Source organism: Camelus bactrianus, chromosome X (assembly GCF_048773025.1).
Source record: "Camelus bactrianus isolate YW-2024 breed Bactrian camel chromosome X, ASM4877302v1, whole genome shotgun sequence".
NCBI lineage: Eukaryota > Metazoa > Chordata > Mammalia > Artiodactyla > Camelidae > Camelus > Camelus bactrianus.
Genome location: NC_133575.1, coordinates 93,739,990 through 93,755,921, shown reverse-complemented (window position 1 = coordinate 93,755,921; position 15,932 = coordinate 93,739,990). Strand labels below are relative to the sequence as shown.

General features: G+C 33.2%; 1 protein-coding gene across 2 annotated transcripts in view; it reads left to right on the top strand.

The window, feature by feature from the left end:
- The window catches only part of CUL4B (cullin 4B), a 30,841-nt gene that overhangs the window by 4,157 nt on the left and 10,752 nt on the right, over nt 1-15,932 (top strand). Inside the window, exons 4-15 of one of the 2 annotated variants that reach the window (XM_074360013.1) lie at nt 7,573-7,676; nt 8,205-8,274; nt 9,087-9,160; nt 9,972-10,134; nt 10,284-10,373; nt 10,656-10,738; nt 11,365-11,432; nt 12,422-12,540; nt 13,294-13,486; nt 14,565-14,669; nt 15,164-15,274; nt 15,709-15,794. In XM_074360013.1, coding sequence (XP_074216114.1) covers nt 7,573-7,676; nt 8,205-8,274; nt 9,087-9,160; nt 9,972-10,134; nt 10,284-10,373; nt 10,656-10,738; nt 11,365-11,432; nt 12,422-12,540; nt 13,294-13,486; nt 14,565-14,669; nt 15,164-15,274; nt 15,709-15,794 — 1,266 coding nt within the window. Of the gene's footprint in view, nt 1-7,572; nt 7,677-8,204; nt 8,275-9,086; nt 9,161-9,971; nt 10,135-10,283; nt 10,374-10,655; nt 10,739-11,364; nt 11,433-12,421; nt 12,541-13,293; nt 13,487-14,564; nt 14,670-15,163; nt 15,275-15,708; nt 15,801-15,932 lie in introns of both variants that reach the window. The other variant, XM_074360012.1, reaches the window with a different exon arrangement.

Here is a 15,932-nt window from a genome sequence, read left to right as displayed (position 1 = left end):
CTTATCTCCTGACCTACAAGATACACTTTAGCCCAAAAATGAGCAGCAGGTTGAAGTATAGCAACTTGGTCTGAGGTTCAGGATTGTCTCTTTTGCTTAACAAACGAATCTGTACTTGACGTTTTTAACTTAAATATATAAAATATGGACAATTACTTATTTAGACTTCTTACTACCAAGATACTTTGCCCTACTCTGTTTTTGCCACAACCAATTTAAGAAGTTTACTTTCCATTATAATGCCATCAGTTTTGTATTTAAAAAAATGATTCAGAGCCCAATAGCTTGAGTTTCTGTATTGATGAATACCTTGTAAGAAATTATGTTAGTCCAGTTTATCAGAATTTGTAGTTTTCATCTATTCATTTTAGTTGTCCATGGTAATGGACAAACCTTGGATTAGGAGTCAGAAGGCAAAGAATTGGAGTCTGGTTTTGACTGCTTTCACCCTTGTGATCTCTGACAAGGTACTAAACTTCTAGCTTCTGTTTCCTCCTCTGTAAGTAAGGGGAAGAACACCTGCTCTGTCTACCTCACAGGGTTGCTTATAAGAATTAAATAAGATGTTTGTGAAAACAACCTTGAAGCACTATGATATAGAAAGATAAGTTGGTGTTATCACTAGTTTAACTTTTTCACTAGCCACAGTATGATTTTTTTTACTTGTAATATGTAAATTGGGATCACCAGTTTCTATTGCTGTTTACATTAAATGAATCAATGTATGCCAAACACTCAGAATGGTGCCCAATACATGTTAATAATGCTATGTAATATTATAAGCATTATAATACTATGTAAGTGTTAGATAGTAGTAGTACTAAAGTATTATTTAAGGTTAAGCCCACCTCATTTGGCTATGTTGGTTTATTACATACGTGGCTCCTGAGTTGTACAATAATAAAAGAATTAAAGAATTAGAGTTGAAAAGGCCTTAAGAAACCACGTGGTCCCGTATCTTTTCTTCGTAAAGGGTATGTGACAGCCTACAAAGTATGATTATCTCATTGAAGCAATATAGAAACCCTTTGTGAAGTAGGTAAGGTAGTAGTTATTTATCCTCACTCTACTGATGAGGAAACAGAAGTCTCAGGGAATAACAATATGCCCAAAGTGACATATTGGCAGAGCAAGGGACTTAAACCAAGATGCTCAAGTTTCTAGTCCAGTGCCCTTTCACTGATACACTATAGCACTTCGCATACCTCTGTAGTGCTGTGTTTGAAGCATATAAATGGTTTTACTTTAGGGAAAAAGTCTTTGTCATCAAAGAAGGTAATTTTTTTCATTCATGCATGTATATGGTGTTTATTTGGATATGTTGGCATATAGCATCTTTAATTTCAATAACGTGTTACTTTATATATTTCGTATTTATAACATTGATTGACTTTATATATTTTATATTTATAACATTGATTTATTTGTTAATGAACCCTTATTTTACCTTGAATATTTTTCTAGAGCTTTTGAGTTCACAAGCTATTTTTCCTGATAAATTAAGTTAAATTTCTTTGTTTCAAGAGCTTGTAGCTTACGTTTTGTGTTTTTCCTTCCTTGTGCTCCAGAATTTTACCTGCTATTGTTCAGTTTCATTTCTTTAGCCTAACATCAGTGTTATAACTTTTCACTCTTAGGGGTTTTCATAATGCTTTACTACTTCTGTTATAATAAAATCAAAAGCATTTGTTTCTAGTTCTTTTGTTGTTTTTGACGTTAACTTTAGAAATGCTTTTCCTTTGGATTGTTCTCAGAAAGATTATTTTGAGATGTTCAAGTTCAAAAAAGAGAATAAAAGTAAAATTATTTCATACCATCTGGATTTCAGGTGCTTGTTTGATTTTGACTGGTTGAAATGTAATTTAAAAATACTCTCCTAAAATTGAAACAGTATAGAAGTATGTAGTATACCAAACAAATGTAGTATACCTCATTCCCCCATCCCACTCTCTATCCCTAAAGTAAACACTTACTTGGCATATATCTATGAATGCAAAGCCATTTTGCTTTAAAGCTTAAGCATGGAAGTCCCTAGTGTGGATTGCATATATTTCCTCCTCTAAGTTTTTAATTTCTAGAAAAGAACATGGTGTCTAAGTGTATTTGCAATAAGCAAACATTGTCTTTTAAAAGTGATTTTAAGTGAGGATTGTACCTGAGTTTAAAAATTGTCTTTCCTCCACAACCTTAAAATCTTGTAAGAGTGAAGCAGTGGTTCATGTTATTTTGGTTTGGGTTTTTTTGTTTGTTTGCTTGTTTTGTTTTTGATTGACTACAGATAGGAGTCTGGTTACATGCACTGACATTTGAGTTGATCAGCCTGCCTCAGATTAGAGATCTGCCACTCACGATAACTTTGGGAGAGTTAGTTCTCTAAGCCTTGGCTTCCTCATTTGCAAAATAGGGAGAATAGCACTACCTATATGGCAGGTTTGTTCAGTTGTAAATAAAATACTGCAAAAAGTACTTACACACTGCCTGCTGTATGTCCATGTCACTGATGATGATGATAGGTATTTTAGTCTTTAAAAAAGATATCTGTAAGATTACATTTTATTATACAGCTCTAAAGCCACATATTTTAAAATTCTAAATCCACACTGGGCCAGAACAGCTGGCTGATAAATAGATTAAGTTCCAAATACGCATCAGAAAACACCACTAGCCAAATTGAAAAAATAATAGAAAAAGAGAATAACTCTCTAGGAACAGTGTTCCTATGTACCTCTCAAGAATGTGTCTTGTTTTTACGTGTGGTACCTTTATAGTTGGAATTTTGAAATAATGGGATTATTTTCCTCATGTTGACAGCCTTGTATGAGTAGCTGTGTAGTGTTTTAAAAATCAGCTACCTTTTTTGGAGCTGGCTGTTTTATATATGAAAGTGTAACATTTCTTTTTAGTATAAATTTCTAGCCATTATCTTTGAAGGCAAGCTTAGTCCATGTTTCAGTTCTGACGGAAATAATCTTATCTATCATTAAATAAATAAATAATGGGCGCTCTCGTTTGATTTGCTTTTTGTGAAATAAATCTTAAATAATGATCCTTTCAATTAAAGATTCATTCATTGAGACTGAATGCAAATAGTGCATCCATCTCAGTATAGGTTATTTTCCATTGTAAACTCTGGGTTCTTAAGCAGTCAGTAACTAGAGGAGAGCAGTTAACATTCCTTGCAGAGGTGACTAGCTATTGTATTCTGTGTTGATGACTAGCTGTTGTGTTCTGCAAGTTTAACTGTTGTCATTCTGTTGATGTTTTTAAATTTTTAAACCTGGTCACATTACTGTTGCTCTTCTTTTTACTAAATTAACACTGTCCCTGCAATTTAAGAAAATGTGCAACTACAAATTCTTAGTCCTTGATAATTTCGGTCTTGCTTAAGCTCTTTTTGGTAGCTGTAATAAGAAAAATAATTTAGGTTTCATTGTCTGGCTTTCTTTCTGTAAATTCTTAGTTTTTGATACATTTTGAGTATCTTATTTTAGCCATCTTTACTAGATTTAAAAAGACAGATAATTTGAGTTTTATTACTATATCAGTTGTTGAAAAGTTTTGTGGTGTGCTTTCTTTTCTTTAAACATATAGTTTGAAAAATAAGTGCCAACCCATTAGGCCACTGACCAGAGTTCAGCACCCTGGTGAGAAGTTAGTATTTTTCTTAAGTGTCTGTTGTTGTTAAATCAAAAAAATTTCTATATTTCCTCCCTTACCATTAATTTTCACATTTTGTATTTTTTAATCCTTATTTTAATCCTCTTCATGTTTTTATTCTAGTCTTATTTCTCACCCTCATTTCTGCTTGTCCCAAATGCAACTTTATGTACCTTTGCTGTTTCTTAAATCTTGTATCCTGCAAAGCATCAGATTTCAGGAACTGTAGTTTTGCATTTCATTTGTGACACATACATATTTTCTTGTGAGTTTTTTTTGTTCTTCAGACATGTTTTTGATGTGACATGTATGGATTTTGGAAGGAAGGGGCTGGGATTTGGAGGATTAAAGTTTAAAACCTTATTAGAATGTTTTTATTTTACACCCAGCTACCTTCAAAACGGATTTAAGGCAGCATATTTAACAAGTAATGATTGGGAGCTTAAGTGAAAAGATAATTTTATTTAAGAGACTTGTAGAGTTATCTAATCTGTTTAATACAAATAGTTGCCTGTGAAACAGGATTATATTAGTAATAATTATACCAGATCAAACTTTCAGGAATTTCCAAAGTGTTTAGTGAAGTGTAAAATAATTAATACATTTCTAAAAGTGCATTTTAAAGGTCTGGAATAAAATAGGGTTTTTGTCAAACGCCTAAGTACTCATTTAACACTTTCTTATCCGTGTTTCTATCCCAACAGCTAACATATATAGAGTACTTAGTAAACACCCCATTCTTGCTGAATCAGTGGTTGCTCACTCTGCAAAGCTGGGCAGATGCCATAGGCATATAGAGATCACTTAGTCCTTGCCCCTGAGATGGTTTATAGTCTGGTAGGCTCATGAAATTGGTAGTTTGTGACCAACATTTTATTTTTAAGAAATAAAATAGAAAATGTCAGAATACATCACACATAGTAACGGTGAGTGTAGTTTCATGAAAATTTTGTTTAAATTACATAAATTTATGTACAATGGATTGTGACATAAAATGTATTTCTTACTGTCTTGTCAAAAAATTTTGGAAGCCACTGCTTTAGGAACACGTGACTGCTCCATACAGGCCTTGCTTGAAAGTGAGGAAAGCAGTGTTTAGATCACAGGGTGTATGGAAAGATTATAAACAGACATGAGATTAAAATGGTAATATTGAGCCTTGAATGCCATGCAAAAAAGTGTGGTGGTGAGGAAGATAGGGTTTTAGTGGGGAAGGCAAGTACTTAAGTTTTTTGAATACTTAATGTATTTATCTGGTTCAGAGCCCAGAAAGTATTGCAAAGCTTGTAGTAGAAAGTTTCACTTCCACTCCTACCTCCAACACCCCTCCCCCAGTTAATTCCCCGCTCGACAAACATTAGTTCGGTGAGTATAGTTCCAGAAATGTTTCATGTATGTACAAACAACTGTGTGGGTTTTTTAAAATTAATTTTCTCTACTTTTTTTCAAGTAAATGATGGTAGACCACACACAACACCATTCAGTCCTTTGTATTTTTTTATACCTATTATGAAATTTCTCCATACTAGTACCTGAAGAGCTTGATAGAAAAGTTCTTAAGGAAGGCAAGTCACTAAATCTGGTCTATATGTTAAGCAGTCAAGGCTAAATTAAGAGAAGCAAAGTGTTCTCTTCCAACTGGACCTTTAAAACTCACTTTAGATGCTCCTGCCTTTCTCTTTCCTTCTTTTCCTGCCTTTAACATCTTAAACCACCCTCCAACTAAACACAAGTATATACATAAAGCCCAGCTTAATTCTCTATTTCTCACTATTCCCATTAACTCTTACCTATTTTCCTTTGGGTCTTTGGGACTCCACCTCTTTATCTCTGCTCAGGAAGCCTTTCCTGACTTGCCCCTGCCCTAAAAATTGGGTTGGGCACCTTGCCTTTATGCTTATTCCCATCATAGCACCTAAGACAGTATATTGTAATTATATGTTTTCCAGCCAGCTTTCTCCTTAAACTCTAAGCCCCTTCTATGTTAGGGCACATTGCTAGTTGTAGGTACATTAGTTTTTTTATATTTATTCACCTGATTCAAAGCCCAAAAAGTATTAAGGAACATGTAGATACATGAGCATGTGGTCTCTTTCTGTTATTAAGGAGAGTTGGGGACAGGATATACACATAAAAAGATACAGTATTGACTCAGTGACAAGTCAGTGTGGTGTGATTGGTGATAGTGCCAAATGAGTCACTGGTAGCTGAGGCTATTAAGGAAAGCTCATTGGAAGAAATGGAACCTAGCTGAGTAGTAAGGGAATTACAGTATCTTGTTAGAGAAGATAAATAGACGCGATGAGAACTAACTATGGGAGAAAGAGGAACACAGCGGAAGGGAATGGTAGAAGTAGGACCTGGAAAAGTACTGAAAATGGGAAATGTGGAGAAAGTGAAATACAAAGACAGGACCTAAGCAGGGAAATTATAAAGGCTGAGAAAATGAGTCACTCAAAAAGAACACCAAGATACAATGAGAATACTAAAGGAGGAAGGGAAAGAATCTGCAGAGGACCAATGTGAACCAGTCAGGCACATGAAATAAATATAAATACACCCTTAGGCAAATACACCCTTAGACTCAGCCTTCTTATTCCTCTTTAGCTGCTGGATCAGTTGGCCAGCTGTTCCCTGGTAAGGTGTAGTGCCTTTTTTCCTTAGGCATAAGTGATTTCCTTTAAGCTTACTTTTCATTTGCTAGTTTATTTGCTGGACCTGCATACTGGGAATATGACTTCCAACTACATATTTATAAAATTCCACTCCAACCAGCAGAACTTGGATGCTCCCTTAGAGTCAATTTTAATGGAATTTTTGCCTTCTGTTGTGGTGAGAAAGAAATCTGGTGTTATACTTAAGTCAATTACTAGTTGGAATTGTAAATTGTATCAGAGTTCATCCAAAGAGTTTTACCATGCCTGTTGTATTAAGCTTGAAAGTATTTTGATACACATAACAAGAAGCACACTGAAATCTGAAGTTTATTCTTTTGGGATCTGAGTATGAAAGACCATTTCGATTATTAGAATGAAGTAAAAATACAGTATTTATCTAGTAATTAATGTTTATTCAGTTGTGCACATTTAAAAGCCTCTTTTTTTAAAATTGAAGTACAGTCAATTACAATGTATCTATCTCTGGTGTACAGCACAATATCCCAGTCATGCATATACATACATATATTCATTTTCATATTTTTTTCCATTAAAGGTTATTATAAGATATTGAACATAATTCCCTGTGCTATACAAAAGAAACTTTTCTAAAATTTATTTTTATATATAGTGGCAAACATTTGTAAATCTCAAACTCTCAAATTTATCCCTCCCTCTCCCTTTCCCCGGTAACCGTAAGATTGTTTACTAAGTCTTCGAGCCTGTTTCTTAAAAGCCTCTATTTAAATAAAGTAAAATGTTGGAGAAAAATCCTTGATGTATAATTGTATCACATTCATTGTAATACTGCTAGCAATAAACTCTGCATTGCTCTATTCAGGAAAACCAAAGAAAGTATAAAGAAATTTTAATTAAATATTGGTTGAATGGCCCAACCAACCCATCTAATAAACAAATTGGTGAAATTATTTTTCAAACTCAAAGTAGAATTCTGCTTATGAAAACAATTAACATTTTTAAAGAACAAGACAATTTATATGTAGCCGTTGTTATATGTTACAGGTACAGCCATAATAGATACATTAATTTGTGTGTGGGGGGGATTAGGATAGTACACTGGTTATGAAAAAAGTTCATTATCCACATTGATATTTTGTTGTTTTACCTTGTGTTTTAAATGGATGAATAAGCCTTTTTAATAAGCTGACATGGTAGAAATAACAAATGAGAATTTGTTGTAAATAATTGAGAAATCCACCCATTCTCTCCTTCAGAAAGTGTATGTTTAATTTTGCAGGCTGTGGAAAATCTCTGTTCCTACAAGATTTCTGCAAACTTGTACAAGCAGCTGAGACAGATTTGTGAAGATCACATCAAAGCACAAATTCATCAATTTAGAGAATATCCTTTTAAAAACAAAACATTTTGTATTTCCTCTTTTCTTCCCTCTCTATAACTCACTTTTTAATGTAGCTTGAAATGGAATCCCTGTGTTTTATAGGTTTGTTATTTTTGTTCATTTTGCTTCTAGAGAAGGAAGCAATTTGACTTTTCAGCTTTAATTAAGGTCCAAATCTACATTGTATTAGTAATTAGTATACACTAATCTATTAGTGTAAATAAGATAGGTGTCTTTACCCTTCTTTGTCCCAACAGATTTCCATTTGAGGAAAGATAATCTAAGGGAAATAATTGGCATTGTGTTTTCAGTTTATTATGTCAACAATGCGCAATTATATCTAAGACTTGTTTTTAAAGGTATTTTCAGTGGAATCTAACATGTTTTTACAGTTTAAGAAGTAGCATTTTGTTCTATATTTAGTTTCATTTAGTATGTAGGGCATTCCATATTTAAGACAAATTGTGCTCTTAGATTGCATATAATACTTGTACTAAGCACTTTTAAAATTTCCTTAACATATATCTCACGGATTCATTGGATAGTGTTCTTTTTCTAAAGAAGATCGATAGATGTTGGCAAAACCATTGCAGACAAATGGTAAGCTGGAAAAAGCATTACATTTCAGCTAAATATTGTAGTTTAAAAAAATAAGTTTCTTCAAATACCGAAGTGTTAGTTTTTAAAACTTTGCAATAGGGAGACTGTCTCAATATCTATTCTTGTCCTGAACTGGAAACTAATTTTGGTTGAGTTTCCTATTTTAAAACTGCAAATTATAGGTATACCAGTACTTTAGAATGACTTGCACCTTAAGATCATTTTTATTTTTGTCTCACAACCAAAAAGTACTTATCTCATTAAATAAGTGTTGTTTTATCTGTCAGACTTGATGGCTATCCATGCCCCGCTATTTGATTACTTATAAAGGTGCCTCATGGTCGTCCTGTATTTTAGCTTATTCAGATCACAACCTTTTCCTTTTTCCCTAATCTGGTATTATTTTGTACCTTATAGTCTGCAAATTAAAAATCTTAAAATCCATCCCCCCTGCCCAAAATCCCATGTGTATTTTTAATGCAGTGTTATCCTGAGGACTGTTGCTGAGGAAAAATTGTATGTGCGTCACCTTGATTCCATTTTTATTTTCAGTTATTTCTCAAGTTGTGAAGAAGTCATAGGACCATGTTAAGTTGTGTTTTTTTTCTGGGAACTACAGCAAGAATTAAGACAATAAAATAGTTTAACAAAAATTATATATAAGCGTATTCTCAGGTAGATGTGTTTATCTGTACATTTGATCCTAGTAGTCTAGAATATATACAAGTAAACCCTGCAGTCTTATTTTATCAAGAGCAAATATTTCAGCTTCACAAAATATAAAAATTGTTTTTCTTTTTTTTCTCTGGCAGATCATGATCAGGAGCATTTTTTTGTTTCTAGATAGGACTTACGTTCTTCAGAATTCAATGCTACCCTCCATTTGGTAAGGATGCCAGAAAAAAAATTATGAAAAGTTTTGTTACAAGTCATAGTCAAATCTTAATTATACTAATAGAAGAGAGTAAGTGATACTGTGAATATTTTCCTAAAAACTGACATTTGGTTTCTAGGCTTATATTTATAGCAATTTTACCTGCTTAATTATGAGTTGTTATGCTAATATTGGAGATAGCTAACATTCCCTGAGCTTATAGTAATTTATGAAGACTTTTTTTTGTTAGCTAAGGGGATTAAAGTTTGCTCCGAACTGTCTGAGTGTGCATCATTTTGTTGCTGATCAAGAGTTCACTCAATATCTTTTAACATTATTATGGAAAGTTCCATGTATACATGAAAATAGAAGAGTATAATGAGCTCTTACCCCTACCATGTGCTTAGCATCTACCTGTGGCAATTATCAGAGAGCTTACTCATTTTTGAGTACTGAAGCCAGTTGACAAATGAGCAATTAAGCCTTCATTACCAGTACAGTAAAGACCGTTTTATAGCTTTGAACTAATTTTGTCTCTTGATTTGACCAAGGAAGAAATCCACCAAAGGAAGTAATACAACAAAACTTAGTTATGGAGGAAGATGGGAATTTAGCCTCAGTTCTCATTAAAGACAAAATGAGTTTCCTGTATGCTTGAATCTGATAATGTTATTTAAAATTAAGTGTGTGGATTTTATCCTTTTACAATTGCTGCTTCAAAGCCTGGAGCCCTAATTAGCATGTGGTGAGAAGTTAAGCAAGCCTCTCCTGAAGTGGTATTGTTGTCAATTAATTTAGATTATATATATTTTTTTTATTTTAGGGACATGGGACTGGAGTTATTTAGGGCTCATATTATAAGTGATCAGAAAGTCCAGAATAAGACAATTGATGGCATTCTTCTTTTGATTGAGAGGGAAAGGAATGGTGAAGCAATTGATAGAAGTTTACTCCGAAGCCTTTTAAGCATGCTCTCTGATTTGCAAGTAAGTTAACTGCTTCACTTACTACAGAGCAAATTGCTATCCGTAGTTTGATGTTCAAAAACCAAATTCATAGTGCTGTTCACATAGAGGACATTCAATAAATACTTATTGAATAAATGAACTCCTTTATTTTGTTAACCTCCTCCCAGATTTATCAGGATTCTTTTGAACAACGATTTTTGGAAGAAACTAACCGACTCTACGCAGCCGAAGGCCAAAAATTAATGCAGGAAAGAGAGGTATGTAAAAATCATGATTAATAAATCCGCTGTGTCGCACAATAGACCCTACTTTATAGAACATAAGCCGCCCTTTGTGTTTATCTTCCCAACATCATGCTGCTTTTCTCTCACTTAGGTGTTCCTTTCTTTTCTCTCTTCTTAAAGGCCAGAATTCTGGATCATAAACTCTACCTATAATTTTACACATTTGACAGGGCTGCTCCCAGGATCTTTTGGACTTAATATTATCTGAATGATTTATGGGGAGGAAAACAATAATATAAAAAACTATCTTTGTAGGTTCCTGAATATCTTCATCACGTTAACAAACGTCTAGAAGAAGAAGCAGACAGACTTATTACTTACCTAGATCAGACCACCCAGTAAGTATTACATGCTAAGCCTAGTAGCTTTAACCTGTGTTATTGAGTCACCTAAGGCACTTTAGGCAACCCCAAACATGTTAGTAACTATTTTCAGGTGTGACTTGAGATTTTTTAACAATCGTTTTCATAGTGCAAGCTTTGAGTTGTTAGTTTCCCTAGTTAATTAGATTTAATCAAGGATTTGATTATTAGTATGTGTATGTGTTTAAGACATAATTAAAAATAGTATTACAAGCTGATGTGATCTTTGAAATCTTCGGGCCAATTAAAATTCAGTCAGTGTTCATAGGAGAAAGTATTTCTGTGCTTTCCTAAATACTACCAACCAAGGAGTTCATGTAAGCAGCATAGATACTTTCCTAATAAAAGCAGAGAAATTTGGGAATAGCCAGTCACGGCAAGATTGTGGAACTATTAATTTCATGTAAGAAAATTCTGAAATATACAATGTTTTCCTTCTTCTAGGTGTAAAGTAGAGAAACAATGAGCATCAATAAATTTATACATAGGATAGGAGTACTGAAATGAACATAAAATGAGCTATTTGATTTTTTTCCCCAGGAGAGGCTTTAAATTTTCAGAGAAGTCAAATGTCAGCAATTCTAAATTTTTTTTCCTTGTAGGAAGTCATTAATTGCTACTGTAGAAAAACAACTTCTAGGTGAACACTTAACAGCAATTCTTCAGAAAGGTAATTGACAATTTATAAATAAGAGATTGCTTTTAAAATGGTCTCAACAAACAAGTAGAAAATTTTTTGAAGATTACTCTTTTAAAAGTCTGATAACATGTGGCTGCATTTCTGAGGATGGACACAATCCTTTTTACCTGTTCATCACAGTAAACTTTCAGGAGGTGCCTCTTTCCTTAGCTTAAAGATACAGGAAGTGAGAGGAGAGGAGTCTAGCAACTCCAGTAAAGAAACAGAATTCTGGAGTTTTTATTTAATTTGTAAGACTACAGTAATAGAGAAGGGCATTCCGTTTTGTCTTTCCTTATTACTGTGTTTTTATTACTTAACACAGTCCTTATTTACTTACTGTGTTACTATTAAGGTGTTTTTGTTCCTAGCATATAAAACCAAGCATTTCTATTAATCCTAAGTGATCTATCAGTATACCCTGAATTTTACTTTGACAGCGCCACAAGTAGGCAAAAGTACTTCTCTCCAGCCATCTTTCCTTCTCTATAAAATGTTTTAGAACTTTAATGTAGTTACACTGTTACTTCATTCTGAAAATCAGATGCTTTAGAATTTCATTTAAACTTGGCCTATTGATTCATGGTTTTTGATACACCACAGGCCATATCTAATACTTTGAAATATAGCTGTATACACTAATGTAAATATAATACAGCTATTGCAGCACATATGAGGTATTTATAATTTAGTGTATTTATGTAAACCAGTTTATATAAATTGGTTTATACATGTGATCCACCATGCTAAATGATATAAACTGTTATCCAATTATTTTTATATAAACTGAAGTTTCCTGTATTTACTTTTTACTTGGAAAAGTGATTGTCTCTTGGGTTTAATTCAAAGCAAGTCTGTATTAAAATTCACAGACTAGTAGTCATAGTTCATACCAGTGTCAGTAATAATTTAACTTAATTTTAATTAAAATACCTGATTTTTTTGTTCACTTTTCTAATACCAAATGTTTCAAAATTCAGGTTTAAATAACCTCCTTGATGAAAACCGAATTCAAGATTTATCTCTCCTGTATCAGCTCTTCAGTAGAGTTCGAGGTGGTGTTCAGGTTCTCTTGCAACAGTGGATTGAGTACATTAAGGTATTAGCAGTTAACCAGTTTTTTTTTTTCTCATAGCTAATAATCTGTATACCCACAGTATATATCAGCCAGCATTTTTTACTTATTAGATCCAATTTTTTTTTAAGTAATGGGAGTTTTGAGAGCAGTCAACCTGAGAATGACAGCTGTATGGCAAATTAGCAATAAAATAGTTACCTTCTTGAAGTCTGATGTGATTTCCAACTCTAATACTTACAGCAGTGAATGTGGGAAAAGGAAGAGGGCTTTTTCTGGTTCCAGATTTCTTTCTTTCAACCTTACACTGAACCCAGATTGTCATTTTTAAAAAATTCAAAGCTGGGGGAGGTTATAGCTCAGGTAGTAGAGCACATACTTAGCATGCACAAGGTCCTGAGTTCAATCCCCAGTACCTCCTCCAAGAATGAATGAATGAATAAATAAATAAACCTAATTACCTCTCCCCTCCCAAAAATAAAGAAAAAAATTTCAAAGCTGACTTCTTTTAAAATAGGGAAAAGACCCAAGAGACTTTTATAATAATACCCTGTTTTGATATTGTGAACCCAGTGGCCATTCCTTATTTTGTGAATATAACTGAATGGTATCAGTCTGGATGTTTTATCACTTTATTTTTTTCTTGACTTCAAAATCAGCTTCATTTTTATTTTTTGAGATTTTAAAATATATGTACCTACCTAAAATATGATTTGGGGGTTGTTTTCATTGTAGATAATTCAATTCTAGTGAAAAGTGGTAATTTTTGTTTTTTAGGCATTTGGTAGCACTATTGTAATTAATCCTGAAAAGGATAAAACCATGGTTCAAGAATTGCTGGATTTTAAAGATAAGGTTGACCATATAATTGATATCTGTTTTCTGAAGAATGAAAAATTTATCAACGCCATGAAAGAAGCATTTGAGACATTCATTAACAAAAGACCAAACAAACCTGCTGAACTTATAGGTATTTTCCCAGTCCTTTTCCTGGTTATTTAATGTTCTTCTTTGATTCATAAAATTTCATTTAATCTGAAATTTTGACAGGGCTGTAGTATATTAACACCTCATTTATTTGGAGTTGCTTAGCTGGTGGTTTCTAAGAACCTGGAGGCAAGGAATAAGTCCTTCAAGCTAAAGTCTCAAAGCCCACATGTCAAACATAATTTCTTTTTCTTTGTAAGACAGTACACTGGAGCCTATTTACTTTTATTTATAATCTTGATAGCTATTTTACAAGCCTATAGTAATTTAGAGGTGGAGCAGGGTGCTATTTCTAGAGGCCCCACACATAGGGCTACAGGAGAAGATAGCACAAAATTACAGGTGCCAGTGGGAAAGGAATGTCCAGGATAAAAATAAACCTAATAATCTGGGCCAATTTAAAGTAAATAGTGTGGTATACTGCAGCGCTTGTCAGTTTTTCCCATCCAGGTACCCCTTAATGTCAGAGGAGAAGCTACCTGAGAAATACCTTTGCCAAAAGGATGATATTTTGTTTGTCTACTATTTAGCCTTTAAATTTTTGCAAATTTTGCCTCTTACTCTGTGACGTATCTGGTTTGTTTTCATGTAAAAGTGATGTTTAAGATTGCTTTACCATCAGTGTAAAATGGACACCCCAGAAATGTGCCATGTCTTTCAGTGGCTTTGATGGCCCTAGCACAGGGCTGTATACACCACCCCGCAGGGTACTCATACCGCATTTTAATAAGCATCAGTATGGTGGAAAGTACATTACATCTGGAGCCAGAAGACTTGGGTTTGAATTGAGGCTCTGGTATTTTTTTAAACATTTTTTTATTGAGTTATAGTCATTTTACAATGTTGTGTCAAATTCCAGTGTAGGGAGGCTCTGGTATTTATTATCTCTAACGTTGAACAAGATACTTGATCTCCCTAACTTTGGAGACTTAAAAAAATGCATGTATACATGTGAAGCATTGAAAAACTCAGTATATCATTCTTCTGGTTGGGTGTGTATAGTGACCAGTACCTCATGGATACCCATGATCACTAAACAACAAACTTTCCCTCCATTTTAGCTAAGTATGTAGATTCAAAGCTTCGCGCAGGCAACAAAGAAGCTACAGATGAAGAACTTGAGAAAATGTTAGATAAGATTATGATCATATTTAGATTTATCTATGGTATGTATTCTTGTTTTAATATTTTTCTTTTAAAACAAAACACTCAACAGAGAAACTATCAAGTATAATCAATCTGGAAAGTATATTTATTTGGGATTTAGATATTTAAAATTCTATTGTATTCCTTGCATTTAATTTATTGGGGTACTTTAGGAATGTTACCTAATTGTTTTGTGCTTTAACTTTTCCACTCTTAAGAGCCTTGAATTTTGCTACTTGTTTTAATCTCTAGAATATTGACACTAAAGCTACCAGTCAACTAAAGCTTTTCTAAAGAAAAGTTAATGTGATCTTAATTCTTTACAGCAAAGAACTTTTGAAGTGTCTGGCACAAAAATCTACCTCTAATATTTCGTGCATTTAGTAAACTTGGATAAAATGTATGAATTTAAATAACTTGGAGTAATGGTACGATTTATCAAGCACTTTGAAGCAATTTTGTTAGAACCTTTTATTGGAATATTATGAGAGCTGTATTTTGTTATTTAACATAGGCAAGGATGTTTTTGAGGCCTTCTATAAGAAAGATTTAGCCAAGCGCCTGTTAGTTGGGAAGAGTGCATCTGTAGATGCTGAAAAATCAATGCTCTCCAAACTTAAACATGGTATGTTTGTTGTTCTTTCTGTTCCTTTTCTTTGATTTATAAGGGAAAATGTTAGCTTAATTTTACTCTTTCAGTCTTCGTAAGTTTGTATGATGGAAACGTAAATTGAGTAATAAGTTCATGAGGTTTCCAACCTATACATATCCAGAGCTGTTGCGATTTTTCTAAAAATAAAGCATTAAGTTCTTGTTTTTATTATTTGTGTAAAAATTTCCCATAAATCTTATGCCTAAATAGTAGATAAGGTTATTACAGGATTAAAGATTTGACTCTGAATTAGTAGGGTATACACTTTGGGGTAAGGATTTTTTTTCTTATATATAGTTACAGATCATATTTCATGCTAAAGTAAGTTTTAGGTTTCATGTTTTCAATCCTAAATTCTTTGTTTTTACCACTTTAAAATACTGTAAACGTACAAACATCTTTAATAGAATGTGGAGCTGCTTTCACCAGCAAACTTGAAGGAATGTTTAAAGACATGGAACTTTCTAAAGACATCATGATTCAATTCAAACAGGTAAAAGTGAGTTAAACTCTTACTTAATTCCTCAAACTTAAATGTATTTAGTTATCTCCTTGCTGTGGTTTGTACTGAAGAGGATAAATAGAAACATGTATTTGTTGTAAGTGCTTCATAGCAACTTAGATGATATTC